This window comes from Mus caroli, unplaced genomic scaffold (genome assembly GCF_978045245.1).
Source record: "Mus caroli unplaced genomic scaffold, Mus_caroli_1 scaffold_9, whole genome shotgun sequence".
NCBI lineage: Eukaryota > Metazoa > Chordata > Mammalia > Rodentia > Muridae > Mus > Mus caroli.
Window position 1 is genome coordinate 89,999,283 of NW_028227264.1, and position 27,799 is coordinate 90,027,081.

At 40.9% G+C, this 27,799-nt stretch overlaps 1 protein-coding gene across 10 annotated transcripts in view; it reads left to right on the top strand.

Annotated features, from left to right (window-relative positions):
• Window positions 1–27,799, top strand: part of Anks1b (ankyrin repeat and sterile alpha motif domain containing 1B) — a 1,085,844-nt gene that overhangs the window by 654,868 nt on the left and 403,177 nt on the right. For 6 of the 10 annotated variants that reach the window (XM_085843084.1, XM_085843086.1, XM_085843085.1 and 3 more), the window contains exon 15: window positions 20,202–20,308. In XM_085843084.1, the coding sequence (XP_085699210.1) occupies window positions 20,202–20,308 (107 nt within the window). Of the gene's footprint in view, window positions 1–19,793; window positions 20,309–27,799 lie in introns of those variants that run through there. The other 4 variants (XM_085843090.1, XM_085843092.1, XM_085843089.1 and 1 more) reach the window with 4 other exon arrangements.

The window sequence follows — 27,799 nt, forward strand, 5'->3', positions numbered from 1 at the left end:
CCTTAGTTAGAGTCACGCCAAGATATTTTATATTATTTGTGACTATTGAGAAGGGTGTTGTTTCCCTAATTTCTTTCTCAGCCTGTTTATTCTTTGTGTAGAGAAAGGCCATTGATTTGTTTGAGTTAATTTTATATCCAGCTACTTCACCGAAGCTGTTTATCAGGCTTAGGAGTTCTCTGGTGGAATTTTTAGGGTCACTTATATATACTATCATATCATCTGCAAAGAGTGATATTTTGACTTCATCTTTTCCAATTTGTATCCCTTTAATCTCCTTTTGTTGTCGAATTGCTCTGGCTAGGACTTCAAGTACAATGTTGAATAGGTATGGAGAAAGTGGACAGCCTTGTCTAGTCCCTGATTTTAGAGGGATTGCTTCAAGCTTCTCACCATTTACTTTGATGTTGGCTACTGGTTTGCTGTAGATTGCTTTTATAATGTTTAGGTATGGGCCTTGAATTCCTGATCTTTCCAAGACTTTTATCATGAATGGGTGTTGGATCTTGTCAAATGCTTTTTCCGCATCTAAGGAGATGACCATGTGGTTTTTGTCTTTGAGTTTGTTTATATACTGTATTACGTTGATGGATTTCCGTATATTGAACCATCCCTGCATCCCTGGGATGAAACCTACTTGGTCAGGATGGATGATTGTTTTGATGTGTTCTTGGATTCGGTTAGCAAGAACTTTATTGAGGATTTTTGCATCAATATTCATAAGGGATATTGGTCTGAAGTTTTCTATCTTTGTTGGGTCTTTTTGTGGTTTAGGTATCAGAGTAATTGTGGCTTCATAGAATGAGTTGGGTAGAGTACCTTCTGTTTCTATTTTGTGGAATAGTTTGTGAAGAACTGGGATTAGATCTTCTTTGAAGGTCTGATAGAACTCTGCAGTAAACCCATCTGGTCCTGGGCTTTTTTTAGTTGGGAGACTATTAATGACTGCTTCAATTTCTTTGGGGGATATAGGGCTGTTTAGATCATTAACCTGATCTTGATTCAACTTTGGTACCTGGTATCTGTCTAGGAACTTCTCCATTTCATCCAGGTTCTCCAGTTTTGTTGAGTATAGTCTTTGGTAGAAGGATCTGATGGTGTTTTGGATGTCTTCAGGATCTGTTGTTATGTCTCCTTTTTCATTTCTGATTTTGTTAATTAGGATGCTTTCCCTGTGCCCTCTAGTGAGTCTGGCTAAGGGTTTATCTATCTTGTTGATTTTCTCAAAGAACCAGCTCCTTGATTGGTTGATTCTTTGAATAGTTTTTCTTGTTTCCACTTGGTTGATTTCACCCCTGAGTTTGATTATTTCCTGCCGTCTACTCCTCTTGGGTGAATTTGCTTCCTTTTGTTCTAGTGCTTTTAGGTGTGTTGTCAAGCTGCTAATGTGTGCTCTCTCTAGTTTCCTTTTGGAGGCACTCAGAGCTATGAGTTTTCCTCTTAAAAATGCTTTCATTGCGTCCCATAAGTTTGGGTATGTTGTGGCTTCATTTTCATTGAACTCTAAAAAGTCCTTAATTTCTTTCTTTATTCCTTCCTTGACCAAGGTATCATTGAGAAGAGTGTTGTTCAGTTTCCACGTGAAGGTTGGCTTTCTATTATTTATTTTGTTATTGAAGATCAGCCTTAGTCCATGGTGATCTGATAGGATGCATGGGACAATTTCAATATTTTTATATCTGTTGAGGCCTGTTTTGTGACCAATTATGTGGTCAATTTTGGAGAAGGTACCATGAGGTGCTGAGAAGAAGGTATATCCTTTTGTTTTAGGATAGAATGTTCTGTAGATATCTGCCAGATCCATTTGATTCATAATTTCTCTTAGTTTCACTGTGTCCCTGTTTAGTTTCTGTTTCCATGATCTGTCCATTGGTGAAAGTGGTGTGTTGAAGTCTCCCACTATTATTGTATGAGGTGCAATGTGTGCTTTGAGATTTACTAAAGTTTCTTTAATGAATGTGGCTGCCTTTGTATTTGGAGCATAGATATTCAGGATTGATAGTTCCTCTTGGAGGATTTTACCTTTGATGAGTATGAAGTGTCCCTCCCTGTCTTTTTTAATGACTTTGGGTTGGAAGTCAATCTTATCAGATATTAGAATGGCTACTCCAGCTTGTTTCTTCATGCCATTTGCTTGGAGAATTGTTTTCCAGCCTTTCATTCTGAGGTAGTGTCTATCCTTTTCTCTGAGATGAGTTTCCTGTAAGCAGCAAAATGTTGGGTCTTGTTTGTGTAGCCAGTTTGTTAGTCTATGTCTTTTTATCGGGGAGTTGAGTCCATTGATATTAAGAGATATTAAGGAAAAGAAATTGGTGTTTCCTGTTATTTTTGATGTTAAAGTTGGCATTTTGTTCTTGTGGCTGTCTTCTTTTAGGTTTGTTGAGGTATTACCTTCTTGTTGTTTCTAGGGCGTGGTTCCTGTCCTTGTAATGGTTTTTTTCTGTTATTATCCTTCGAAGGGCTGGATTCGTGGAGAGATAATGTGTGAATTTGGTTTTGTCGTGGAATACTTTGGTTTCTCCATCTATGTTAATTGAGAGTTTGGCTGGGTATAGTAGCCTGGGCTGGAATTTGTGTTCTTTTAGTGTCTGTATAACATCTGTCCAGGATCTTCTGGCTTTCATAGTCTCTGGTGAAAAGTCTGGTGTAATTCTGATAGGCTTGCCTTTATATGTTACTTGGCCTTTTTCTCTTACTGCTTTTAGTATTCTATCTTTATTTAGAGCATTTGTTGCTCTGATTATTATGTGTCGGGAGGTATTTCTTTTCTGATCCAGTCTATTTGGAGTTCTGTAGGCTTCTTGTATGTTCATGGGCATCTCTTTCTTTAGATTTGGGAAGTTTTCTTCTATAATTTTGTTGAAGATATTTGCTGGTCCTTTGAGTTGAAAATCTTCATTCTCATCCACTCCTATTATCCGTAGGTTTGGTCTTCTCATTATGTCCTGTATTTCTTGGATGTTTTGAGTTAGGATCTTTTTGCATTTTCCATTTTCCTTGATTGTTGTGCCGATGTTCTCTATGGAATCTTCTGCACCTGAGATTCTCTCTTCCATCTCTTGTATTCTGTTGCTGATGCTCGTATCTATGGTTCCAGATTTCTTTCCTAGGGTTTCTATCTCCAGTGTTGCCTCATTTTGGGTTTTCTTTATTGTGTCTACTTCCCTTTTTAGGTCTAGTATGGTTTTGTTCATTTCCATCATCTGTTTGGATGTGTTTTCCTGTTTTTCTGTAAGGACTTCTACCTGTTTGATTATGTTATCATGTTTTTCTTTAAGGATTTGTAACTCTTTAGCAGTGTTCTCCTGCAATTCTTTAAGGGATTTTTGTGCTTCCTCTTTATTGTCTTCTTCCTTTTTAGCAGTGTTCTCCTGCATTTCTTTAAGTGTGTTATTAACGTCCTTCTTGAAGTCCTCTATCATCATCAGGAGATATGCTTTTAAATCCGTGTCTAGCTTTTCCGGTGTGTTGGGGTGCCCTGGACTGGGTGAAGTGGGGGTGCTGGATTCTGATGATGGTGAGTGGTCTTGGTTTCTGTTAGTAAGATTATTACGCTTACCTTTCGCCATCTGGTAATCTCTGGGGTTAGTTGTTATCGTTGTCACTATTTAAAGATTGGAGCAGAAGCTGTGTTCCACTCACCAGCAGTCTCTAAATCCTGCGGCGGGGGTCGTGGGTAGCTGACGGTACCCCGGTGCTGGTCCAGCCGGAAGAGGCCTGTGGTCCTACTCAGGCCGTTTTTCTGCTTCCCTAACTAATGCAGTCTCTGGTCCCGCGTGCAATTGGATTGGAGCAGAAGCTGTGTTCCACTCTCCAGAAGTCTTAAGATCCTGTGGTGGGTGTTGTGGGTAGCTGGTGAGTGTCAGCCGACCCTGCGCCCCAGCTGCCCCGGTGCTTTTCTGACCGGAAGAGGGTTGTGGCCCTATGTAGGCCGGATTTCTCTCTCCCCAACCAGAGCAGTCTCAGGTCCCGCGTGATTGGACTGGAGCAGAAGCTGTGTTCCACTCACCAGCAGTCCCAAAATCCTGCGGCGGGGGTCGTGGGTAGCTGGCGGGTGTCAGGCAACCCTGCGCTCCCGCTACCCTGGCGCTGATCCGGCTGGGTGAGGCCTGTGGCCCTAATCAGGCCAGTTTCTGCTTCCCTAACTAATGCAGTCTCAGGTCCCGCGCAATTGGATTGGAGCAGAAGCTGTGTTCCACTCACCAGCAGTCCCAAAATCCTGCGGCGGGGGTCGTGGGTAGCTGGCGGGTGTCAGGCAACCCTGCGCTCCCGCTACCCCTGCGCTGATCCAGCCGGATGAGGCCTGTGGTCCTACTCAGGCCGGTTTCTGCTTCCCTAACTAATGCAGTCTCAGGTCCCGCGCAATTGGATTGGAGCAGAAGCTGTGCTCCACTCACCAGAAGTCTTAAGATCCTGTGGAGGGTGTTGTGGGCGGTTGGCGAGTGTCAGCAGACCCTGCGCCCCAGCTGCCCCGGTGCTTTTCTGACCGGAAGAGCTAAGTGCTTTCCATATTTATTAACTTCTTGAATTTCCTTCACAATCGTATTCTATAAACTTGTATACTAAACTCTTTTTCTTCACTTTGCAATTCATGCATAGGATACCTGGACATCTCGGATTTTAGTATTATCCTTCCAACATTCAGCGACTGTCCATTTGCTGTGACTATTGTCTAGGTTTGAACTGATATTAGACAAAATATTCTCTATGGGAAAAATCGACCTTCAGCTTCACTTCTGTAGGGAGTGGGGGCATGACAGACTGGGTACCTTTCACAGCAGATGCAGACACTGTGGAAGCTTTTAAGTGACTGAGGATGTATGGAATCCTCTCTGCTTTAGAGACTTTCCAGTGTTTAGTTAGGTCATCTATAAGTTCTTCATGGAGGAGAACTTGGTAGGTTTCCTCTGCCTACCTATTCCTGGTTTCTTCTCTGTATTATTTGGTCACTCCCATCCTCTGAGTCAGAGGTTCTCAACCTGTGTGTCATGACCCTCAAAGGGATCATATCTTGAATATCTTGCATATCAGATATTTTCACTGTAGCTCACATCAGTAGAAAACTTACAATTATGACGTACTAATGAAATAGTTTTATGGTCACCACAACAAGAGGAACTGTCTTAAAGGGTGGTAGCATCGGGAAGATTGAGAATCAGTGCTCTAAGTGATATTTGCGTGGCAGAAGTTTGATCATATATTTGTTACCAGGAAATAAAATAGCTGCATTTGTCTCAACACACAGGTCTCTGGATTGTGTCCTGTCTGCCTGCCCTGCCAGTTGGGTACCTACATATGCCTCCTCATGCTTGCATGCAAAGCCTTTGAATTCCAGCAACATGGGTCACTTAGTTATTGAAACTACCAACTCATGCAGGTCCCTCTGTGTGAGCACCTAGCATCCTTCTATTGGCCTCACAAATGCCTACTGAGCCCTCCAGTTACAGATCAAATGGAAGGCTCTGGAAACTCTCCATTCAAACCAAACTAAGACCGTTTCTTCATTCCTACACTTCATAAATACCCACTACACCTTTCCATTACTGCATTCTCCACTCTGTATGATAGTTACATTCCTACCATCCTAGAAGAGCCTTAAGGCCAGAACCCATTCCTTTACCCCTTGGCTTTTTAATTCAAGGGTTCCCACCCAGGAGGCCTGGGCACACTGATATTCTAAGCACCTTCTTCTCTTCATGAGTAGACTTTTGAAGATCCCTTAAAAGATGAGAAAACAAAATGAAATCAACTGAATTACTGGGCTTTCTCTCTCTCTCTCTCTCTCTCTCTCTCTCTCTCTCTCTCTCTCTCTCTCTCTCTCTCTCTCTCTCTCTCTTTCTCTCTCCCAGTCAGGTACAGCCTATATGAATAATTTTGTTGTCTTCCAGAAGATTTTAGCATTTTAGGCTTAAATTCCATTTCCTATTTTAGACCATACCCCAGTGCATAAGTTGTCAGATCTGTTTAGTAAAGGCTGGTATTTCTTAAGCATCCTATGAAGTTTTTAGTTCAAATAAAATGTGAGGCCTAAGGGAAAATTAAATCATAGCTCCTGACTCCCCGTTAGCATTTAAACGTCCATGTCTGAGCTCGGAGCTTTCTCCGATGAACGTCTTGGCTTCGGGATCCTGAGTTCTGTTGACCCACAGCATTTCCGAGTAACTAATCTCTCCTCCTGTGACCTCTGACCCTGCTTCTTGTTTCTGTCCCAGGCTATCCCTCCTCCTGTGACCTCTGACCCCTGCTTCTTGTTTCTGTCCCAGGCTATCTCTCCTCCTGTGACCTCTGACCCCCGCTTCTTGTTTCTGTCCCAGGCTATCCTTTCCTCATTAGAAGGAGCGCTATCCTTAAGGCCATCTCTTCTCCCCATGTTAATTCACTGCTAATATTTCTCCAGAAGCAGATATGAGTATGTAGTTTATACATCTCAGCCTGGAGGACATTTAGGATCTGAAAAACCAGAGAGTGCTGTTTTCCAGATTAAAAATAAAAGTGTCGGGCTCGTTCCTACGCCATCGTACAGGGGTGAGCACGGCTCATTCCTAGCTTCCATGCTCGCATTGGGTAATACAAAACAGGAAATCTGGCATGCACAGAGGTCATTGCCTGCTAACCCAACGTGCTGGCTCTCTCCCACATGCAGTCACAGCCTTCATAAAAGTTCAGTGTGCTCTTTTACCAGACTCTAACAAAAAAACAAAAAAAAATTGCCAGGTTGCCAGGCTTTATTTGAAATGTGATGAAACTATTGATCCCTTTTTTGCTAAATGACAAAACTAGGAGATTAAAAATAAATCATCTTTTTATCATCTTTTTCTAGACACTCCCAGTCCCATCCCGTTCCTCGTAGCCACACCTTCAGTCAGATACCAAAGGCTAGTCTGATTGGTGCCGGAGACTTGGCTCTCCGTGTGTGTTCAATAAGACAAAGGCATAGTATCACACATTCAGGCCCTGCGATCAGTTCACCATACAATTAGCTTTCCTCTGTTATTTGGCCTGCCAGCTCACCCCATGCATTTTTGTCTGCTGGAAACAAAGAGAACTAGGCGAAGAAAAGACCTGATGGCTCCAGACCAATCTATTTGTTTGGGGGACTAAATGAAACCCAAGTGTATATTCTCTTGGCCGTAAGGATAATTTATCCCCTGCATTGAAATCATCTTTCTGTATCACGGTGCTTTCTCACACACGTTATTTCATCTCAACTTCAGATATTACGAGATAGATCGGCGACGTGCCCCATTTCATGGTATCAAAAAACAGCCTACCCACAGGGATTTGTCCAAGTGGAATGGTACTTTTTCTATGGCGCTGTCAAAAATAGCAACAGCAAATACTGAAATAGTGGAGAAGAGCCAAGATTGAAATCCAAGTACCTCTGGCTCTGAAGCCTGAGCTCCCAACCTCCATGTTCTCCCAGGTCCCACGGAGGCAGCCATCTCTCTCGACCCCACAGTGTAAGCAGCCATGTGTGGCAAACCTTCCGAGCACCCAGGTTAAGCCCATAGAGCAGCTTCAATCTTAGAGAAACAGCAAAGCCCTTTGTTAGCATCAAACAGAAATAAATACCCAAGGGATAGGACCCTTCTCCAACCTACTTTTGTTTTCATTACTTGATACAGAGGCCAGGAATCGATTAAACGTGATGGGAACAAGAAAAATAAACAAGCTGGCATGCGTGCAAGCGAGGGTCCACTTCTGCAAAAGGATAGGTGTCCCCGCCCCCCTTCCAGTGCCGAGGAGATGAGTGATCACTAAACCCTTCAACCAGGTCCCTAAGGTTCAAGGATAAATAGATGACGTCGGACTATTTATAATGATGCTGTGTCTTATTTCCTTCCCCAAAAAGACCATGATAGAAGTAGGTACCTGTGTAAACAAAGGGAGCCTGTAGATGTGGCAGAACTAGAACGGAGCCTGACCACAGTAAGTGTTCAGCATACGTTTGTAACTTGTCTCACATGATGAGACACGACTTTATCCTAGGATGGTTTATGCTGCCACAGAAAGGCACCTGAACACTGAGTAATTTATAAAAAACAACAATTTATTCTCTCGCAGTTTTGGAAGCAGGGAAGCCCAATTGAAGTGCTGACACCCAGTATCTGAGGAGACCCTCAGCCGATGTCTTCACATGGCAGAAAGCTGACATGGTTTTCTTCCCAAGGCAGAAGAGAGTGAACCCACCCCGCAAGCCTTTCTAATAGCAAAGTCAAGCCAGTCAGCCTGGCAGAGCCATGACCTGACCTCCCAACATTGTTACACTGGAGACTGTGTTCCCGCAAATACATTTGGGGAGCACATTCAGACTATAGCCCATAGATGAGTCTGGACACACAGTAGGTGCTCCCTTCTGTTTCGTATGGCTTAAATTGCTGGAAGGACACATTCTGTGGGACAGAAAAGTCTTCTGTCTGTCACTTCAGCATTTAACCAATATTTATTACATGTTTAAGGAGCCAGCTCCTTTCTTTTCAACCCTTGTCAGAAGCTTTCCAATTCTCTCCCATTCTCCAAGAGCTGTTTTCCAAATGAACAAATACAGCTATTGCCTCTGACAGAGCATTTCCCTACCTTGACTGTTTCATCTTACTCAACAACACCTATTGGTGCAGACCATGTTTTGTCTTAAGATGTTTCTCTTCTCTTTTTGGTCACAATAATAAGTCACGTTTCTGGTTTTAATCCCTCTGCTTTCAAGAGCCTCTTTTCTCAGGGATAAACTGATGCTCTCCTGAGGCTCTAAATTGCCCAAGAGCAGGGGTGTTCAAATGTCTCTCCCCATGTCTTAGCCAAATGCTTGGTACAAGAAGTACTTTGTAAGTATTTGTTGAAAAAAATCAGTGCATGCTGAGGAAGTATATGAAGTATACAGAAAAGAACCTCCCCCCCCGTGCCTAATTAATGAGAAGCTAATTAAAAGATGGCAGAAAATAATCAGAATTCTAGTTGCCTTGTTTAAAAAGTGAAAACTAATTCTAAAAGAGCTACACTGAAATCATGCCTTGATTTTAGTACAGTTGTTAAGTTTCTGGACCAAGGTCTGGAGTGAGAACACAGTCCATCCATCATTTGGATGGGGATGAGGCAGAAAGTGGGACTCCTGTTAAGAGTTTCTTGGCTTTTCCTACTAGGTACCACCCTGGCATTCAGGACAGGATGCTGTTTCTACTGCCTACAACTCTTTTCCTAGAAAACCAGTCTGGCATCTCCTGCACTAAAGTTTTCACAGAAACATCCCCTGACTGCTCTAAGAAACCTTACATTCCCTGGACTTCACACTTCCTTTTCCTATTTTATGTCTATGAAAAAAAATTAAAGCCAACTTATTTATGTATACTCGATCTATAAAAGACTGAGCATTCCATGAGAAGAGGCGTCAGTTGGTAAAGTGTTTGCCACACAATTGAGCCGACTTGAGTTAGCTGACACTAACATAAAGACCCAGGAGCAGGACAGTGAATCTGTGATGCACACATGGGATAAAGATGGAAGGATCCTGGGGTTTGCTAGCTATCAATTCTAGTCAATCACTGAGCTCCGGGTTCAGTGTGAGATCTTGTCTGAAGAAATAAAGGTGAAGATAACTGAGGAAGAAATAAAGGTGAAGGTAATTGAGGAAGCATTGACTCTTGCTCTCCGCATGCACCCATACATATGAATGCACAAGAGACAGCATGTGCTTCAGTATATACTTTGATGCTAGAGAGATGACTATATCTATGAGATCATTCCCACAACCAGGAACATGGGCCAGTATATTACCCACAGTGGTCCTTCATGCCTCAGCTTCATCCATTTGACCTCCCTCCTCCTCCCCCTCCCACTCCCCCTTCTCCTCCTCCTCCTCCCCCTCCCCCCCTCCTCCTCCTTCTCCTCTTCTTCCTCCTTCTCCTCCTCATCTTCCTCCTCCTAGGAACTGTCAATCTATTTGGGTTGTTTGTTTGTTTGTTGGCTTGGTTTGTTTTATCATTATAGAAGAGTTTGCACTGCATAGAACCTTAATAAAAGGAATTGCACAGAATATGTCATTTAGGTGAGGCATCTTTATTGTATTTGCTCTGTAGAATTATTCTATTAGTCACTGCTTCATCTGCTCATTGTTAAAAGATACCCATTGTATAGATACACCACAGTTTGTTTGTTCATCTTTCAGTGGACATTCCAAACTGCTTTCAATTGTTGCCTATTATAGAGAAGACCACTGTGAGTTCTTGGTTCCAAGTATCTGTCTGGCACATGCTTTCATTTCTCTGGGTGGACTCCAGCACTTTGGAATGGCCATGTAAAAGAAACTGTTAGAAACTGTTGTTGTCAGTGGTTGTACCGTTTCACATGTCATCAGCAGTGTCGGAATTCCAATCGATCCATGTCACAATCAACCTATACCATCATCAACACTTGATGTTTTCAGACTCTGTTACTTTAGGCATCTGTATTTTTGAGACATAGTTTGGGCATTCTTTTTTAAAGATTTATTTTATTTTATTTATATGAGTACACTGCAGCTGTCTTCAGATACACCAGAAGAGGGCATCAGATCCCATTACAGATGGTTGTGAGCCACCATGTGGGTGCTGGGAATTGAACTTAGGACCTCTGGAAGAGCAGTCAGTGCTCTTAACCACTGAGGTATCTCTCCAGCCCTGGTTTGGGCATTCTAATCAGTGTGATCTCATTGTAGATTCATTTGGATTCTCCCAGTGATTAATGTTTTCACATGCTTATTGATTATACATCTCTGGTGAAACCCCAGTTTAACTCCTCTATCCATTTAATATCTATTTTATTTTTTAATCACTGTGTTTTGACAGTTCAACTACATACATGTATACATAAATAAAACAAATGCATATGTTTGCTATCAGATATGATTTATGCATAGTCACATATTCTTTTTTTTTTACAGTATATTTTGAAGGGCAGAACTTAAAGGTTTTTGCTGAACTTTGATCATCAAATTCCCTTAAAGCACTATACTTCCACTCTATTTCTTTAGATCCTTTACATTTCACATATAATTCAGCTTCTAATGCCAAATACACCTGCTGGTATTTTTATTAAGATTCAGTTGAGTATATAGAGGCATTTGGGAAACACGAGTATGTTAGTAATGCTGAGTGTTACAATCCATAGAACAGTTTATCTTGGTCCTATGTGATACATCCCAGCCACGTTTTATAGCTGTAAGTATAAAGTCCCTCATATCTTTTGATGTGTTTACTCCTAAGAAATTCATAGTGTCTAGGCATTGTTGTATGTTACGATGATTTTTATTTAAATTTTATTAATTATTTATGGTTAGTTATAAAGAAACATAGCTGGTTTTTGTATATTGGTCCTGTATCCCCAAATCTTGTTAAACTCACTTACTCTAATAAACTTTATGTTAAGTCTCATAAAATTTTACAAATAGAAAATTGTGTCCTATATCAACAGGAACACTGTTATTTTTATTTTCCTTTCTGATCTGGGTATGTTTCACTTTATTTCCCTTTCATGAATCACCAGAGGTGTTTGATTAAACTGTATTAGCTTGAATATTTGTCACGATTTGGTTATGAATCTCTCCACCTATGCCCAGTGGACATTGGTATACACAGTGTTGTTTTCTCATATGGCTCCGGCTTTTGTCTGGTTAAGGAGTTGGATAACATCATTTTTCTGAAATATTTGTGCAGAATTGGCATTATTTCTTATATAGTGGGTAAAATTCCCCTCTCAAGCCATCAAGTCCTTGACTTTCTTTATAGAAAGATTTCTAACTACGAATATAATATATTTAATAAACAGAGAACTCTTCAGTGTGCAGCTCTCCATGAGTGAGGCCCAGTAGTTCATCTCTCAATATATTTGTTCATTTCCCTAGTGGTTGAATTTACAGACATAAACTTATTCAATTTTACTGACCATTTCATCAGAAACTTTTGGTTTCAGTGATTTTTCTCTATTGACTGGTTGTATATTTTATTTATTTCCTTGGTGATCTTTATTTTCTGGCTTTTGTTCTTCTTGAATTTATTTCTTTTTGTTTTGCTCATATTTCCTAAGTACTTGCTGACCTGAAGTTCTTCATTTCTAACACAGACATCCAGTGCTATACATTTCCCCAATGTGACACCTTAGCTGTAGCTCACAAGGTTTGATACATTGGTTTTATTTTTATTCAATTAAAACAGTTTCAGAAAATAGCCTAACAAAGCTACAAGGAAATGAAAATAGAAAGCCCAAGGTAGGAAGGCACATTATTATACAGACTATAGTAAATATAGTGAGGTCAAGTTGAAGAGGATGTGCCAACTTAAGCATGCAACTTAAACATTGAATGATTTGTTAAACAGGAGAAAAACACTACCAGGACATGTTAGAAATCGACTAGGACACAATTATCTTAACAAGTGCCAGCAAATGGTGAGAACTGGTTCACAATAAGGTAGAGAGGTAAGTGAAAAGAATCCAGTGGTTACATTTGGCTATAGGAAAAGGAGAGAAGGAAAAGGTAGAAGGTTACAAAGTTGTAATGTCACCAGAGTTGGGAACACATAGAGTGACTTAGGGGATGTCATATTTTGCTAATGGTATCCTCACTCTGGGAAAAACAGATGGAAATTTAAACAAATTGATTTATCCATGCTGTGAAAAATATACAGTAATCAAAATGTCTATGCTGTTGACGAAGATCATTAGTGTGGGTTTCAAAGGACAGACTGAGTGAGAAAAGCCACTCCCAGAAGATACACTATGTGTATGGTATGTGTCACCCAGGAGTCATTCTTAAAGTCACCACATGATTGACACAGAGAACAGATTAATGCTTGCCAGAAGATGTGGGACACAAGGAGAGGGACGGCTGGGACCATAAAAGAGTATATGAGATTATTGCTCCTGCAATGGTGGTCACATGATTTCACACACAATAAGATCGGATAGGAAGAAACACATAGAAATGTGTGCATGTAAAACTGGTGAAATCTGAATGAAGTCAGTAGAGTTTAACCAGTGTCACTTACCTGCCTATGTTATTGCATGAAAAACTAGGGGTGGATGGGAAAAGTATTAGGTAATCTCTCCTCATGGTAATTTCTTATAAAACTACATGTTGTCTGAAAAAGTTAAAGAAAACAAGCAAATTATCCTAAAGATATCAGAAAAAAAACTGTATGAACTGTGGCATATCCATACTATGGACTACTATGCAGTCATACATATGTAGATGCACATACATATATACATAGTGTTGTGATCATGTAAAGAGAAAGAACTGTAAGAATATGTTCTGGTGGGGTTTGGGTGAAGGGGGGGGCCTCAGCAGGCCCATGCCAAGGCATCCCCTCCCCCTGAGGGACAGACACACACCGGTATTGTATAGAATAAAGTTTATTTAGGGCATGGAGAGAGGAGTTAAGAGAGGAGTAGAGGCAGAGAGAGAGAGAGAGAGAGAGAGAGAGAGAGAGAGAGAGAAGATATGTGGAGGCCAGCCATGACCACGTGGGGAGAGAGGGGTCACAAGGTGGGGAAGAGAGCAAGAGAGCAAGAGAGCAAGAGTGTAATAGAGAGGAGGGGCCCAGCACCCCCTTTTATAGTGGGCCAAGCCTACCTGGCAACTGTAACTGTGTGGGTGGAGTTTAGACAGAATACCAACACACACACACACACACACACACACACATATATATGAACAAAACTTGGGTCCTCTGCAAGAGCACGTAGCCTTAGCTACTAAGCCATCTCTCCTGGCTCATGCAATTATTTTTAAAGGAAAAAAAACACAATAACAATGAATACTAAATTATAATTAATAAGTTCTTTAACAGAATTTGCATAAGACGTTATTGGATCAGAAAAGTAAGGCTCACAAAAGCAAGTGTGATATGACTCCTTTTTTGTAAAACAGTATCAAAATTCCCTACATATTTTATGTATCTCTGAATATACTAGCCTTTGTGTGTGAATATATATATATATATATATATATATATATATATATGCTATTTAACAGTGAGAAAATATATGTGAATTTGCATTCTAACTTGTTAATATGGATATCTTTATAAGGATAATGGATGACACAGACTAAAAGAAGAGATAGGGGAGAGATAACCAAGAAAAATAAAGATGAGAAGAAGATAACAAAGCACCAAAATAGCAGGCTAAATGATATATATCATATATATCATATGTGAAATAATCAAAGTTTATTTATATACAAATGTGTGCTCAATTTTGTTGAACTTAAAAATATCTTTATTTTTACATTTTATTATTAAGTAGCAATAAGCTGTTGAGTCATAATTTATATACTATTCAGTTCACCTACTTAAATATGCAAAGCAGTGGGGATTTTTAATATATTTACAGAAGTTGACAGCCAGCTCTATAAGCAAGTATAAAACATTTCCATCTCTTCCATAAGGAGTCCCAGGTCCATTAATAGTGACTCTACATGCCCCCTCAAATCCCCTTTCCAGTTCTAGGGAACTCCTAGCTGACTTCCTGACTCTGTCTATCTCCTCTGTCATAGGAACAGAAGCATATAGCACCTGATTTTTCTGTCTGGCTTCCTTCACCTAGAATGGCATCTCCAAGTTTGATCTTTATTGTAGCATACTGCCTTGCCTCACTTCTTTTTATCACCAAGTAATATTCCACTTTATGGATGTAACACATTGCATACATCTATTCACAAGTGTTACCTGGTCGGGTGCTGCCATCTGGCCCCCATCTCTGTGTCAATTCTTGTCCCTCATCTGCTACCACAGGTTGATATGTAGCTATGAAGCTTCACTAATCACCAGGTGGTCATGCTATTGGGTTTGGTTTTTTTGTTTGTCTGTTTTTTAATTTGTGTTTTCAGTTCCTTGAGGTATAAATTGTTCTGCAGTCTGGTCCAATTAAATTGAAACAGAAGTTTTTTGAAGCCAGGCAGAGGGCACTTAATACTTCTCTTTCCCTGGTTTTCTGAAAGTGGGATACCATTTGACTTTTTGCCTGAATGAAGTACACTAGCTTCTCCTTAGCTGTTTAGCACCCAAATCGTTTTCTTTATCCCCCCGCCCCACACCTCCACTTTAACACAGACTCTCCCTATGTAACCAGGCTGGCTAAGATTTCAATATCTTCTTGCCTCTGTCTCTGGAGTGCTAGGATTTTCTATTGGTTTTGATAATATCCTTGTTCTCAACTTTTGTTTCAAATGAAATTAACCCCCCACCCCCACCCCAAGGAGAGCTTTAGAACTTTAGATTCTTAATGACTGACTCTTAGACAAAAGCTTTGAGTGATCCTTGTTAGCAGTGGACTGTGGCACGGGCCTTGTCTTCTCTGTTTATCTTTCTAAGCATGGAGCCTGTACCCTGGAAGTGCACAGTACCCCCACTGCTCTTGATCTACCCAAACTGAGGTGGACTCTACCATGTGACTGAGAGCTGGGAGGATGGAGGAAGCTCCTGATTTGTTTAGCTGTTTTCACTGGGAACTTGACCTCCACAACTTCAAGGAGATAGAGAAGGCTGGTCTACCCCTTCTGATGAGATACCATATCTGTGGACTCGGAGCTCAGGAAAGAAGGTGCCCAGTGTCCTGGTTGTGCTTAGACCAAGAGTGTCTGTGGAGAGGACTCTGATGCAAAGGCAGGTGGGAGCCAGCCAGCAACCACCCACCACAGAGTCCTGATCACACTATTTAGAAGAGTTTTAAATAAGCATTTCTTCATCTGTTGTGCAGTCTTAGAATAGTTTGTAGAACCTTCTAATGGTTTGGGGGGGAGGTTAATTGGAATTTGTTTGTTTGTTTGTTTGATTACCCTAGTATTGAGCAATTATACTTGTTTCTGAGAATGGAGCCCTAGGATTCTGTCTTCAGAAGACGGTGCCATCGGAAAGCCCCTAGTCCCATCACATAGCTTGAATATCACTTTCTTTATCATCAATGATGATAATTGACAAGTTGGGACACGTGGCCCTGAGCTCACTCCCTCTTCTCCCTGTTTGAATCTCACTTTGAGAAATTACAGAGGTCCTGGCTGAATAAAGGTGCCTGGCCGGTAATGTGTTGTAAGAATTTCAAGACTCCAGGAAAGTATTTTAAGTAAAATGAAGAATATATTTAGATACAATAAAAATGTGATCTTCAGGCCTAAATCAGGATCCTTTAGAAGTTTGACTCATGAGAAAACACTTAAACAAAATCCGAACCCAGCATGACTCAGGATCTCTGTCCCTCCTCTCCCTCCTTTTCCTGTCTTGCCATCTCCTAATTCACCCCCACCTGCCCACATTTTGCTAACACATGAGAAGTATTAAACAGAAATCAAGGAATTAAAAGTTAAAATAACAGAATTCAGGAATTTCTATATAAAGATTTTTAAAGTGGGCGGCTACCAGTAATCTCTCTGAGCTGTCTTTATACAACAGTCTAAGCCTTCAAATGATTTTCCCTTTTTATTTATTAAGAAACCAAAACCTATTTCCAGAGTCATTCATTCATTCATTTATTCATTCACTTAATGAACATGACTTAATACCTAGGAATCGAATGCTCCTTTTGCTAGGTGCTTGGTTACTGGATTTAAAGAGTGAGCCGATCATCTTAAGCCTTGCCAAACAAAAATATATCCTTCTGTTTACTCAGTGTTTACAGAGCTTGTTTACCTTCTCACGACATGTCCATGAAGAGACACTATATGTGAGACTTACATTGGACTTCACCTGGTAACAGCCTCCGATCTGATCATTCACAAGTCATATATATCTTAGTTTCATCTTCACCTGCAGGTCATGCGGCAGAATTGCAATCTTCTACAGTTGACCCATGCATGTCTATAACTTTTTCAACATTCTAAAAAGATCGAGAGGCAACAAGAGATAAATTATAATCAAGTACAATGTAACTCACCCAGACATGCTTGCTCAATTGAGAGGGTAAAGATGCTGAGCAAAAATCCCGACCTGAATTTTCTATTTAAAAACTAAAATGTCTTCTTTTATTTGAGGGTTGTATGCATCCTTATGCTGCCTTTGAATAAAATCCACCCACCTTTTCCTCCCCTCTGGTCCCCTCCCCCATTTCCCCTACCACTCTGCCTTCCCAAGTTCATGTGCTCTTTGGTTAAGCCCACTTTTTAAAGTCTGTTTAACATGCATGAGTATAAGACTATCTGCTGGGGCATGGGTCGCTCCATCCTTAAAGATAACTGACTCCTCCTCCCCAGTAAGCATCAGTTACCAAAAAGCCCTTAGCAGGTGGCAGGGCTTCATAGACCTTCCTGGATCCATGCTGGGATTTGGGTGGGCTTGATCTTACACAGGTCTTATGCACCTAGTCACAGCCACTGAGAGCTCACACAGATCCTGGGTAACCACAACCTCTGGCTCTTATATTCTTCCTGCTTCTTCTCCTGTGGGCCACAATACTTCCTTTTTATAAAGAAATCAGATACTTGGAGTGCAGTTTTAAAAGAAACTTACCTACTGACTAAAACAAAATGATTTAAATCTGAAAATGAGAGTGCTTTCTGTAGTTCAGACTGTGAGGGTACATCATGTTGATTATCTAATGCAAACTGAACGCATATGGTATACATACAGTATTAGAAAGGCATACGCCCTGCTTTCAAGAAACAAGTCTAGACACAAGTAATAATCATGTAGGTTAAGAAATATTTGTTATTTTAGAAGGTCTAAATGTGCCACTTTAGAGAAAAGAGAGAGATGTGTCCTATCGAGGAATAGAAGAGGTTTCATAAAGGAAACGACAGAGTTGTAGGGTAGTAAGAAAACCTACCCAAGTACACTTCAGCCTTCCTTCAGAGACCAGCAAATAATTGCCCCTGGTTGAGAACTGTGAAGAGCAGGTAGAGCCAGATGAAAACCCCAAACACCATGAAGAGTCCGGAGTTCTTTTAATCCATCAGGAAAACACGGCAGTGTTTCGAAACAAGGCTGAGTTATCAGTGCTGTGTCTTAGATTATTCTGACACTGTTTATAAATTAGATTTAAAAAATAATACCATGGATCCGAGGGCAAGAAAGGGGTCAGGGGGTGAAGGCACTTGCTGTCACACCTAATTAGGTTTAATCCCTGGGACCTACATGATGAAAACAGAAATCAGACTCATGCAGGTTGTCCCCTGACCTTCATATGTGTACACGGTGGTCTACACACACACACACACACACACACACACACACACGGGGATGGGGGAAGAGGAGTTTTTAGTGGTTAAAAATACAGCAGAGACTTAAGAACAATACAATGGCCATTGTTATATTGGGCCAGGTGCCAGGAAACAAAGAAGGCAAAAAATCTAAAGGAGACAACAGGTCCATAAACATAGGGCAGCAGAGAGGGAGAAGGAGTAGAACCCAGGGATTGGTGTCAGCAATAGAAGAAACCTGCACGCTGTCTTGAGAGTCAATATTTATATGCTGAGGAGATTGGCAATGGCCCTAAAATGAGAAAAGAAACTGAGAAAGACGAGACTTGAGGACCAGTGAAGGTTTTGTGTACCCGATCAATATTCGCTGGGCACAGACTGCGTGTTCAGGGCAGAGTCGGGTGGGTAGTGTGAGCGTTATGTTTAATTTTTAAAGTACTTGATGTGGAAAAGACTCTGTTCCCAATCTGTGTGACTCCCAAGGCAAAGCTGGAGCCAGGGAGTGGGAGTTAGGTAGGAAGTAAACTATCTTTCTAATGAACAGAGGCTTGGCTCGGTGGTGAGAGCCCCATCATAGGCGGCATTCAAGCAGAAGCTGCTAGTCTTCCTGGAACCCAAGGACAAGGGTTCTTCCTCGGACTGAGGGCGAGCCTAGCCTTTCTGATAGTTCTCTTCAAGTACTGAGTCTCTCCTCTGATGAGGTAGTTCTGCAGATTCTATTATTAATCTGTGGTTTCTCTGCATTATTAAATAAATTACTCAGTCTGTCTGCCATTCAGTAAAAACTCACACACTTACATCTGTTATTCTTGAATTATTTTTGGTTAGGGCTCTTCTTCTTTATTTAAAAAAAAAAAACTTAGTTATCCAGTTAATGTTACCTTTATAGATATTTTAGAATAGGGCGCTCAGTAGATAGAGTTATAAATACCAGAGTGGGAATGGCTTTTCTTGTGCCTAATAATGTTGTTGTTTAGGACAAACGAGGAATGAATTGTCTTGGCTTGCAGGTTATGATGCAGTTTCTATATGTTGCAGTAATTCAAAAATTAAAAAAAAAAAAAAAAAAAGAAAAAGAAAATCCCCAGAGAGGTTCACTTTGAGACTGCACCGTAAAGAAAAAAAGAATAATTACACTGTGAAGCTTTCAATCAGAAACGGTTCCCTCTGGTACATTTTTAAAGGGAGAAAGGCGAGGAAGGGAAGGGGAAAGGGGACCTGTGGCGAGCCTCCTTAGGAGCTGTAGTTCAAGCTTCACGTTACCTGGTGTCTTTTGAAACGTAAAAAAAAAAAAGAAAAAAAAAATCCCACAACAAATAGCTTGGTAACGTATAACCGGGATGAAGCTTCTTCGATTCCGATTGAGGCGCTTTGGTTTGCTTGAGTCTTGCTATTTTCTGCATTTGTTTTGACTGCTCTCATCATTCAAGATTGACGCTTGGATGGGTGTGTAGGAGGGAGCAGCAGCAGCAGCGGGCTTACAGCTTGCAGACAAAAAAAAAAAAAAAAAAAAAGAATCTGCCTTATCTGATGGCTATTATTGAAAATGCGAGGTGTAGCCTGGGCTGGGTAATGAAGGGGAGCGAGCGAGCGAGGGGGAGCAAGGAGCGTGGAGCTGCATACTGATGAGTGTAGGAGTACTTGATAAAAAGAATTCTGGCTGCTGGCCGTGTGTTGCTCATTGTGGAGTACTCTAGCAGTCACATAGAACGCAGAGCAGCCTAGGCTGACAGCTTGATATGCCTTCTTCTCCTGCCTGGTTCTGGGGGGCTGTATGACGCACTGGTCGGTAGTAAAGATTAATATGTAAAGAAATGTGCAGCTAGGATCAAGTCCTACTCCACAGCCTGCCTGGCAAACTATGGTTTCCTTCTGACTTTGCTCTCTCGCTGAGAACGTTAATCTGTCAAGCTGGCGGGCTCCTTTGATAACAACTTCCCCAGGAGCATGATGTGGCAATGCCACCCCTCAGCCCCGGACTATCGCTATTACCCCGTGGACGGCTACTCCCTGCTAAAGCGCTTCCCTCTTCACCCTCTTACAGGACCCAGATGCCCTGTCCAAACAGTGGGACAATGGCTGGAAAGCATTGGGCTACCTCAGTACGAGAACCACCTGATGGCTAATGGATTTGACAGTGTACAGTTTATGGTAAGATGCTCTCTGTGTCCACGGAGCTACCTTTTGTCTGTCTTTGCTTCTTATGTGTCTTTACATGGCTCAGAGGCAGCCTGGTTTGCACGGAAACGGATCGGCTTAGATATGTAACTGCATCAGAAAAACGGGATGCCTTTTAGGACAGAACTTGTTGTGTGCATACAGACACTGACTAGAAAATGGCATCTATATGCATCCATTAGACATGTGTGTTGTATGAACTGGTGAGAGCTCTATTTATGGGCTCTGAAAGAAGATTAACATTTCTAGTCTCCCTGTCATTCATTGTATGATTTTTTTCCCTTCCTATACATTTGTGATCTTAGCATACAATTAGATTTATACCTCGCTCCAGATAAATCTGGATTCCGGAGACATGTTATTTCCGCGTGAATATCAGTATTTGTAATTAATTAGAGAGTCCACTATGTCGATGGTCTGAAGATCATTTTCCCTGCTAATCATTCAATAGGCTGTTTAAATCCTGTGGATGACCCTTCGTGAGCTAGCTGCTTCAGCCAGTCGCTTAGCTTAGCGAAAGCACATGCTGACTGAAGAGCCATGAAGTATTGTTTGTTACTTTACGTGAAAAACAAACACTTGGGTCAATTAGCTGTCAGGGTATGTATAGAAAGCGGCAGGTGTACCAAATGCATTGGTGTACTTTCGAGTCCTGGTCTGTGTGCAGTCTAAACCGGGCGTGTGCAAACTTCTCAGTGTGCATATAGGTGAAAAGGAGGATGGGAGGCATGCAAACGACAATGTAGTTTTCTAATCATTCCTAGACCTCCCCAGGCACTCATCAGCTCCCCTTGTTAAGCTCCTTCAAGCTACATCACGGTTCTTCTCACCTTCCCTTGCTTTTAAGGTCCCATCGCACATTATCACTGATCCCTAAATTTAGGGAGACCTACATGTCACAAGCATGTAGCACACAAACAACTCATAGGTGTCCTTAATCATTCCTCTGAGATAAAATGCTGAGGCTGGCACCTGCAGCACATTCATAAGCCACTGAGGTCTAGTCGGAGCTTTGCGGTTCCTTTTGCCAGATTGCTTTTCTCCAAAGTTGACTGAATTATTACAGCTTTGAGGGTTATTAAGATGGTTAAACTTCTACTCCTACAAAAAAAAATGTGTATACCTACAAGGTTTTTTAAAATGCATAAATGTGGCCTATCATATGAGTATTAAATAATATATGCATATAACCATTTAGGGGTATCTTGTTGTTTTTTTAAATTAATTAATGAGCTATGCGTTTCTTTTTCTTGTGTCCATCAGACAGTCACTGGTTATACAGTCGAGACTCTGTGGGTGTTGAAATAGGATGGAAGGGGAAGTTGTTGCAGCCCTGGAGAGGTTTAAGACTTACTTAGGGCAATAAACAGATGGTATTAATAATTACCAGAACTAGCAAACAAATTGAATATTGTTTTGACATTACTTATATTGACTACATCTCTCTGCAGCTACTTTTCCCCCCTGTCTCTATCTGAAACGGGGCATGTCATTCCCAAGCCCTGGTCCAAATCTATTCTGGTCGGTGAGAAGTTTAGATTCACTGAGTTAATCGTCCATACTGAAGGACGATTAACTTTCAGCCTAATTTTCCTCTGAGTATTAAACACTTATGAACAAATATAATCCCCCTTTGAACGTATTTAACGAGAAGGTAATCTCTCTGGTTCTAAAGAGAATTTGAGGAAAGAGTGTGCAGAACAGACATGTGTGAATTGTGCACCAAATACAACCAAAAAAAAAAAAACAAAAACAAAAACAAAAACGAGGATCGTAGGAAGATCAAAGTCTAATCCTAAGTTGTGGCTTTATCTGTTTATTTCCAAGTAGTGTAAGGAATCTTCCAGAACATAAGATCACCTTGTTACCTCAGATATGCCAAGGACTTGTACTATGAGACAAAATCAAAACAACAGCTTTGATTTGCCATGTAGAAGGATTAATTAATTGTGAAGATGAAGTAAATCATGAAACGGTGTCATCAATTAGATGGTGTCATCAATTAGTGCATTTCAGGCTTTCATGCACCATTTGTTTGGGGCCAATATTATGAGACAAGATTGTCTACCTTTACGATAATAGTCTGTTGGTTGCCGTAGGCTACTTAATGCTGAACTTAAAGCCCTCTGTGTTTGGCCCACTTTAAGAAACAGATTTCATTAATGTAAAATTCTGTTAGACCTGCTCAGCTTCCATTCGGTGTCATAGTCTAGCTTTTGATTTTTTCTTGTGGCATATTCTGACCTGCATTTATTCATTCTGTTGCCTAAGCAACAAGCACCACACTCCCATTAACCATGATGTGGTGTAGGTCTTTTTAGAAGAAGATAGTAGACATCAAAAGGATATAATTAATGTTGGTTAAAATGTCATAGTATATCCATGCATGCACTTGGTTTTGGAAACATATTCTATTTGTGGGTTAAGTGTAAATGTTTCGTGTAAATAACATTTGAAGAAAGCATTTACTCAAGGCTTAATTTTTTTTTTGCTAAATATATTCTATATACTCTTAAACATAGACATAATATATGGTTAATTTTTATCTAATGACAATCATTAACTTTAGTAAATATGACTTGATACTGATTCCTGAACATGGCTAGAAAAGAAGGAAGTTCCTCCCCCAAATGCTTTTAACTCTTTATTGTCTTTCATCACTTCTCCTCGGGCTCTTAATATTTACCCTTGATTCATAGGTACAAGAATTATAAATTTTTGTTCTATGCCTTCATCCTGGTTTATAGGACATCAAGGACAGAGGTTAGATCCAAAGCATCATTAAGAATATACAAATAAATAGAAATTGGTACAATTCAAGAAGGACTACAACAGAGCCTTAATTAAGCCAGCTAAGACTTTGGGAAAGTCATGTGTGTGTTGACATCACAAGCCCTCTCACCAGTCATGCGTCTGAAGTCTTCCCTAGTCCCGCCCTGCCTGCTCCCTCTAAAGACGTACATCACATCTGCTCCCCGCATAAGCACAATCTCCCTGCTTCTCACCAGACCTGGGAAAGCCGTGGGGGTCCTCTGAGCCTTGTGCATTTCTTCAGCCTTTGCAATGTATGTAACATGACTAAGTTTTAATGTTTTTTATTTTCCCAACAAGGAGTTTAGGGATGTGTTCTTTGTTATGCAGACTTGCTTGTCCCCCCCCCCTTATTGTATTTATTGCTACTGCCATCTTTCCTTTTCTGAGTTAGATGACTGCTCTCTAAGTTGTCCAAGTCACAACCCCTCTATGTCTATGTCTCTGCTCCTTACATCCTCTCCTGCTTCTCGGGGACTGTCATTTCATTTCTCTCCCTTATACTTTTTATTCTCAAAGGTCTCCATGCCTGGTTTACATAACTTCCCTTAAGGACTCTTGTCTTTCCAAACTCGCTTAAAGGTTGGATTTTACAGCCATCGTTCTAGAGTTAGGAATTAAGTTTCCATTCGTCTATATCTTGTCTTCTCTACTAGAAGAGAAACTCAGCAAGTCTGTTTTGTGTGTGATTTCCTTGCCTTTCTCACAGCTCCTAACATAATGCTATATGTTTAGAAATTCACCCGTAAACACCACATATACAACAGATTGACATGACTGGACCTTCAGTCTCGTTTATAAACTAAAAAATCTTTTTGGTCAATGAGAGTATGGAGCATTAGTTGTCTCATTCTGGCATTGAGTCCTCTGTAAATATTTTCCATGTGTTAGGATGTGTTAGTTACTATGGATATGATGAACAAAACATGACCCTTACCTCAGTCAAGGCATACTGTTGTCCTGAGTATTTGCCTACACATCCCACAAACATTCCTTCATGCAGATAGAATATAAGACAGGAATCTTGCCCCTTATCTTTTCTTACAATCAGAATCAATCAGCAGATTTTCCTATATTAAGTTAAATACATAATGGAAAAGGCAAGCAATCTGTTGGAGTTCAAAGTCAAGGCAAATGGAGCTAGTGATAGCATCTATCACTCCTAAGCAATACTACAGCAGATTGGTGGTGTGAAGATCACATTACAAAGGTCTATTACTTGGAGGAGGACTGACTCAGAGACTCTCTGGCCTCACTACCCAACAGTTACATTTGTAAATTCTAAAGGGGAAAAGAATGAAATTGTATAGTACATCATTCCTTCAGCAGCTCCTGTTGACCTGTTGACTTGAGGTGATTTGACCAGTGTTCAGGATGAAGGCTTTATGGAATCGATTATAAAGGTACTACTGGAAACCACACACAAATTGGCATTTCTGGGAACTTGAGCGGATAGCATTCATAAAGCTCAAACTGGAGGTCAAAATGAGAAGTTCCCGTAACACACTGAAAAAGACCCAAGGAGCTATTAGAGGTTATAGAGGTCAACAGAAGATGGAAGCAAGAGAGGCCAATAGGTACATACTTAAATGAAAATTTTCTCCCATCTTTGTGGTGCATGCATGTTACATGCTAATAGACCTACAGATCTGTCCTATGTTCCAGAACTTTGCTGCAGAGCAAAGAGCTCAGTTTGTAGCTGGTCTGGAAAAAAAATGACCTTTTAAGTCTTAGCAAGCCACCATCCAAGTAAGAAGTTAGACCTGTAGACAACAGAAATAACTTGACCGTAATGGCTAAGACTAATCATTCCGTGATGATTTCTTACTTAACAATGTTTTCAGGCAAATCTAGGAAGTTTTTATGATGTGTAAGTATAAGAGAAAAATGTCCATTTCCTCTATCTTCCTGTTTCTGAAGCAGACTGGGCTTTGAATTGAGTGGATGCCCTTATATTATAAAAACATCTATACATTTCCAAACTCATTTAGGACAGACAGCAGTGGTAGACTCATTCTTACAAAAGTGGCTTGTTTTGTTTTTGTTTTTGCTTTCCAACCATTGACATTTAAAATTTGTCAGTATCTAGCAGTCAGTGCCAAAGGGGAGCCATTCTTTATCTGGACAACAGCTAAATTACAAATACAAGAAGCAGCGACAGCAGAGGGGTGGTAGGGGACAGAGAAAGGCTGACTTCTCATCAGCATGGTCTTGTCTCCCTAAAGATTTGCTTTACTCATGGAGTCTGGCAGCAATGCTGTTTGGGGTGATTATGTTAATATTTTGAGCTGTCTAAAGGTACAGGACAAAATGTTGGTGTCATGAAAGCTATTAATTGTTCTTATACATGCCATTAGCCCGGGAAAGGATACTGATTGCTTGTGCAGCACAGCAAGTCAGAAATGAGAGCGTGTGCTAGATTGACCATGCTGAAAGGCTGACTCTCAGGGAGGATGTCAGCCATGGTTCCAATCTGGTGATGGAAAGGAGCCTTTTCCTCCATCTGGAAGTTACTCTGATTAAAATTTTAAGCACTAAAATATGTTGCCCCATTTTCTAATAATCCAGTAATGTAACTCCCATTACTAACTAATGTTCACATGAATTAGCCTCTAATTTAGTCATGGAGCACATTTGCATAATTTGATCTCTAGAATTGCTTCAAATGACCAGATATTTGGGGTGAGGAATTTGCAATCGTGAGTCTAAGAAAGTCCTAAAGCTGCTGAGGTATAGACTTGTTTTAAGAACTCCAGCTAGAACCATGTTCCTCTGTGCCTTAAAAGAGCAGAGCTCCCGGGTAACTTGCTCAAGTGCTGTGACCTCCATTTTCTCATTTCCCCGGCAATGCCTTAACCTCTCCATAATCCAGCCTGTCTCCCAACTTTCCTACAGACTGCACTCCTTCAAGTCAGCCTTGCTCGCATCATTTCTCTCTGGTCTCTCAGTTTGTGACACCCTCTGTCTCCACTCCTTACCTTCAGTTACTCCTCCTGGCCCCGACTATGGGACATCACCCTACCCCTTGCATCACCCTGGTCTCCTTGCTGTCCTTGTATGTCATATGGGATCCTCTACTTTGCAGACATGCTCAGAGAGCCATGTCTGTTTGCCTTGCTTTACCTCTTTCTACCTGGTTTCCACCACTACTCACTGCGCATTTCCATATGCATATATGCATATGAAGCATTTAGCACAAATCTGGCATAAAATAAATGCCCAACAAATGCTAATTGCCCAGAGGGATCCTAAGCACACACTTGCTTTCAGCTTGCTTTCATCTATGGTGCTCTAATCCTTCAGAGGTTCTTACATGTGGGAAATGGTAAGGTATTTCCAAAAATCCATAGTGTAACTCTCATAGTTGGGAACCCTGCTGATCTGGGTCCAGCTAATTCTCCAGCCTTATCTATCTCTTCTTATTTCTTCTCTAGTCAGTAGGGAACTGAATTGCAAGCTTTTCCTCCACTGCCTGGCTGTGCACACACCACTCTCTGCCAAGAGTCATCTTTCTTCTCTCTTAACTTCTTTTTTATCCCTTGGCTCTTAGTTCAGTTGTCACGACTTTTAGCTGTCAATTCTCTTCTGACCCAGGTAGAACTTATGAACACCTCTTCTGCAGGACCCTTCTTTAAAATTTCCTTCTTTGCCTCTATTACTTGTATAGTGTCCATTTATTCCCTATACCCATCTTCTACCACACATAAATATTGGACCAGATTTGGGCCATCTGTGTGAAGGACCATGCGGTAAATCATTTAGCCTTTGCAAGATGTATGGTCTCTGTGGAAAAAAAAAGAAAAAAAAAAAGAAATATATCTTTGTTGCTATAGACAGTATGAATATGAATGAGTGCCATTTTGTTCCAGTAAAATTTTATTTATTAAAACAGGCAGATTAATCATTGGGCCATAGTTTGCTGCCCTGCCCCACAGTTAGAAATTAGCTTTTATCTTGTGTCTCCAGATCTAATGAAAGAACGCAGAAGCAAGCAAGTAAGGAGAAGGATGAAAAGAGAAGAAGGCATGGGCTTGGGGCAGCCAGGCAATAGGCAGATGGCTACAGGAAGGGATTCTGATGGTCTGTTTGTTTTAAAGATAACCTCAGTGTGCTGCTGAGGACAGTCAGAACAGGATCCAGCCTTTAGGACTTTGACAGTGTTTTACAGACGAGAGTATATTTTCAGCAATCGAACTGAAGAGGCATGAGCCAGAGAAAAACACAGCTGTACAGCAAGTCTGTCTTCCCTCTGTGTGGAACTCCTTTCTCTTCCTTCTTCACCTGATTTTTCTCAAATCCACTTAAAAATCATTTCCTCAAAGAAACACTTTCTAACCCTACCCTGTCCCTTGGGGCTGTTTTCTTCCTTCCCAGTTACCTACCGTACATCCACAGTGCCCTGGGTTTAACCCTGTGCTGGTCCTCATGTTTCTTTACCATCATTTTAATCTGTTCAAATCTCTGTTTCTACCCTAGAGAGTGAAGTTCCTAAGGAATAGACTGAGTGTTATTTACCTTTGTATTCCTAAAGCCTAGCATGATGGCTGGCACATAGTAGCTTTTCAACATTGATGAATGGAGTGTTTTAAGTATTATACAGTATGATACAGGTTCCTACAAATTAACCTGCACAATTCATGCATCTATCAGTAT